General features: G+C 45.4%; 1 protein-coding gene across 1 annotated transcript in view; it reads right to left on the minus strand.

The window, feature by feature from the left end:
• The window catches only part of LOC107568375 (transcription activator BRG1), a 19,692-nt gene that overhangs the window by 3,294 nt on the left and 13,898 nt on the right, over positions 1 to 2,500 (minus strand). The window contains exons 21-26 of the mRNA XM_016254327.1: positions 2,239 to 2,402; positions 1,941 to 2,168; positions 921 to 962; positions 521 to 598; positions 195 to 413; positions 1 to 122 (exon numbers count right to left, since the gene is read on the minus strand). The exon at positions 1 to 122 is cut by the window's left edge and continues 135 nt beyond it. Coding sequence (XP_016109813.1) covers positions 1 to 122; positions 195 to 413; positions 521 to 598; positions 921 to 962; positions 1,941 to 2,168; positions 2,239 to 2,402 — 853 coding nt within the window. The remainder of the gene's footprint in view (positions 123 to 194; positions 414 to 520; positions 599 to 920; positions 963 to 1,940; positions 2,169 to 2,238; positions 2,403 to 2,500) is intronic.

Consider the following 2,500-nt stretch of genomic DNA (forward strand, 5'->3'; position numbering starts at 1 on the left):
CCCCCGCGAGCACCTGAAGTGGACGGGATGGCGTCCGGATCTCGATCGCGCCTCCTCTTCCGAGACGTTTTCTTGTGGCGCACCTCCTCCTCGATCTCATCCAGGGTCCCGTCCTCGATTGCCTGAGAACAGAGGGATGGATCAGGAGCGTCCAGCAGAGGAAGACAAGCTGATGAATGAGGCGTCTGTCTGACCTTCAGCCACTGTTTCTCTGTGAGCGAATCCCTGTAATCCACCTCCTTCCTCTGACGGGAGCCGCGGCCGAACATCTTCTCCTCTTCTTCCTCACAGGTGAGTCTTTCCACCTCGGCGTCGTCTTTCATGATCCAGGTGGGCAGCTCGTCCTCCTCCATGAGACGAGGCTTTCGCTTCGGATTGCGTGCTTCCTCGCGGCGGCGATCCAGATCCATGCGCTGCGCAGAAACACAGAGACAGTGGAAGTTAATTTGGATTCGATCTGGATTAAGCGATGATCTGAATTTGTTCCAGCAAACATAAGCGAGAGAAAGTGAAACGAGACCATGAACTGGTCAAACTCGTCTTCACTCCTGGCGATCATCTGATTTACGGTCTCATCGTCCGGCACCTCGTCCTCTTCCTGATGGAGAAACAGATGCAGACAAAAACAGCAAGCAATCAGAAGAGCTTTAGAAGCACAGAAAAGATCCATGACCACGTTTACATGAACACAGAAAATAAGTTCTTGATGCTTCACAATCCTACAGTATTTACATGAAAAAACAACATTCTCTCGCTAAATCCTGGAGATGATCTTATTATTATTATATCATCTTAACGTTATAACACTGTTATTATTAGTGTTGTCACAATACATTTTGACTGGACTAGAACATCTCGATACTAGTACTGAACCGATACCATGACAAAAATTACAAAAAGAAAAGAAAGAAATCTCTCACTTGACCAGTGTTCCTGTCCTGCTTTTTGAGCATTTCCTCCCCCTTAAAACAAAACAAAACATCACATGCCAGTGTCACCACAGGCCTACAGTGAGCAAGTCATGACTGATACAGACGAGCCTGCAGTGTGTGGAGATCTGTGCAGGACTGGTTACTTAGCCGAGGGAAATATGACCAGAATATTACTCTACGCTAGGAGTCATTTTATTTCACAATAACAATTTATATCAGGATATAGTCATTTTTGTTATTAATAATAAGAACATAGATGCAAGTAACAAACAAAAGGATTAATGCAATAAAACAAAGACACAAATGAAATAAACTGTGTTTTTAGGTACAGTAGGTCTGTTTAACAGTAGCATTCAAGAAAGAGATGACACAGAAATTTATCAAAATACAAAAGTAAAGCACTGCATAGTCTTCACTGTAGGAATGAAACATTCAAACATTTATCCTTATTAAAGCTAGTAAAGTTAGTCAAGATCAGTGAGGGATTTTTTGATTAATATTGTAGAGACAGACAGCAGCAGGAATATTAGTCTGCTGTCACGCACCCAATTTATTGATACACACGTTTTCTTTCTCAGCTGTTTAAAAGCAGAGTACCGCGATACCTTTTTAGTACCGGTATCGTGCAACACTAGTTATTATATGTATGCACAAATCCGGCCTCACAAACCCTTAAACCCATCCTTACAGTGATTCACTCTCACTTCTCTTTATGTAAGACGAATCTCCTCCAGAATGTGTGCTTTACGTCTCAAAGCTTTGTTTCTTAGAATCACTTTGTATGAATGTGCAAAATACTGTGCTACAGCTGATATTCTGGATAATTATTCAGGATAATATCGTACGGCACCAGCCTCATTCGGACTTGACTTGAGCAGTTTACATGACGCAGTCATTAATAAAACAAGAACAAATTACATATATATACAGTATATAATATTGGGATATTCTCATTCGCGTAAACGTGGTCAATGTAGAGACTAAACGAGACCGAATGAGAGTCCTGACCTCGTCCTGCTCCTCGTGCTCCAGAATGGCCTGCAGAAACGCTCGGCGCTCGTGGCTCGACGACTTCTGGTCGAACATGCCGGCCTGGATCACCTTCTGGTCCACGTTCAGCTTGTATTTAGCGGCCGCCAGGATCTTCTCCTCGACGCTGTTGACGGTACAGAGCCGCAGAACCCTCACCTCGTTCTGCTGTCCGATGCGGTGCGCTCGATCCTGCGCCTGGAGGTCCTGCAGACCGAGAGCATCAGAGGAGCCAGCTGAGGATGAAGATGAGGAGGATGAGGATGATGAAGGGTACCTGATGAGGGTTCCAGTCGCTGTCAAATATGATGACGGTGTCTGCGCTCTGCAGATTGAGGCCCAGTCCACCCGCTCTGGTGCTCAGCAGGAATATGAAGCACTGAGAGGCCGGATCATTGAAGGTCTTCAGCAGCATCCCACGATCCTCCGCTTTAGTCGTGCCTAAAACACACAAACATCATTTCTAGCACTAGTCTTCTCTGAGTAACCGCTGCCAGCCACGATGATGGAGTCGGCCCGACCGGTTCCCACGTCTTTAG

Source organism: Sinocyclocheilus grahami, unplaced genomic scaffold (assembly GCF_001515645.1).
Source record: "Sinocyclocheilus grahami isolate Dianchi unplaced genomic scaffold, SAMN03320097.WGS_v1.1 scaffold1239.1, whole genome shotgun sequence".
Lineage (NCBI taxonomy): Eukaryota > Metazoa > Chordata > Actinopteri > Cypriniformes > Cyprinidae > Sinocyclocheilus > Sinocyclocheilus grahami.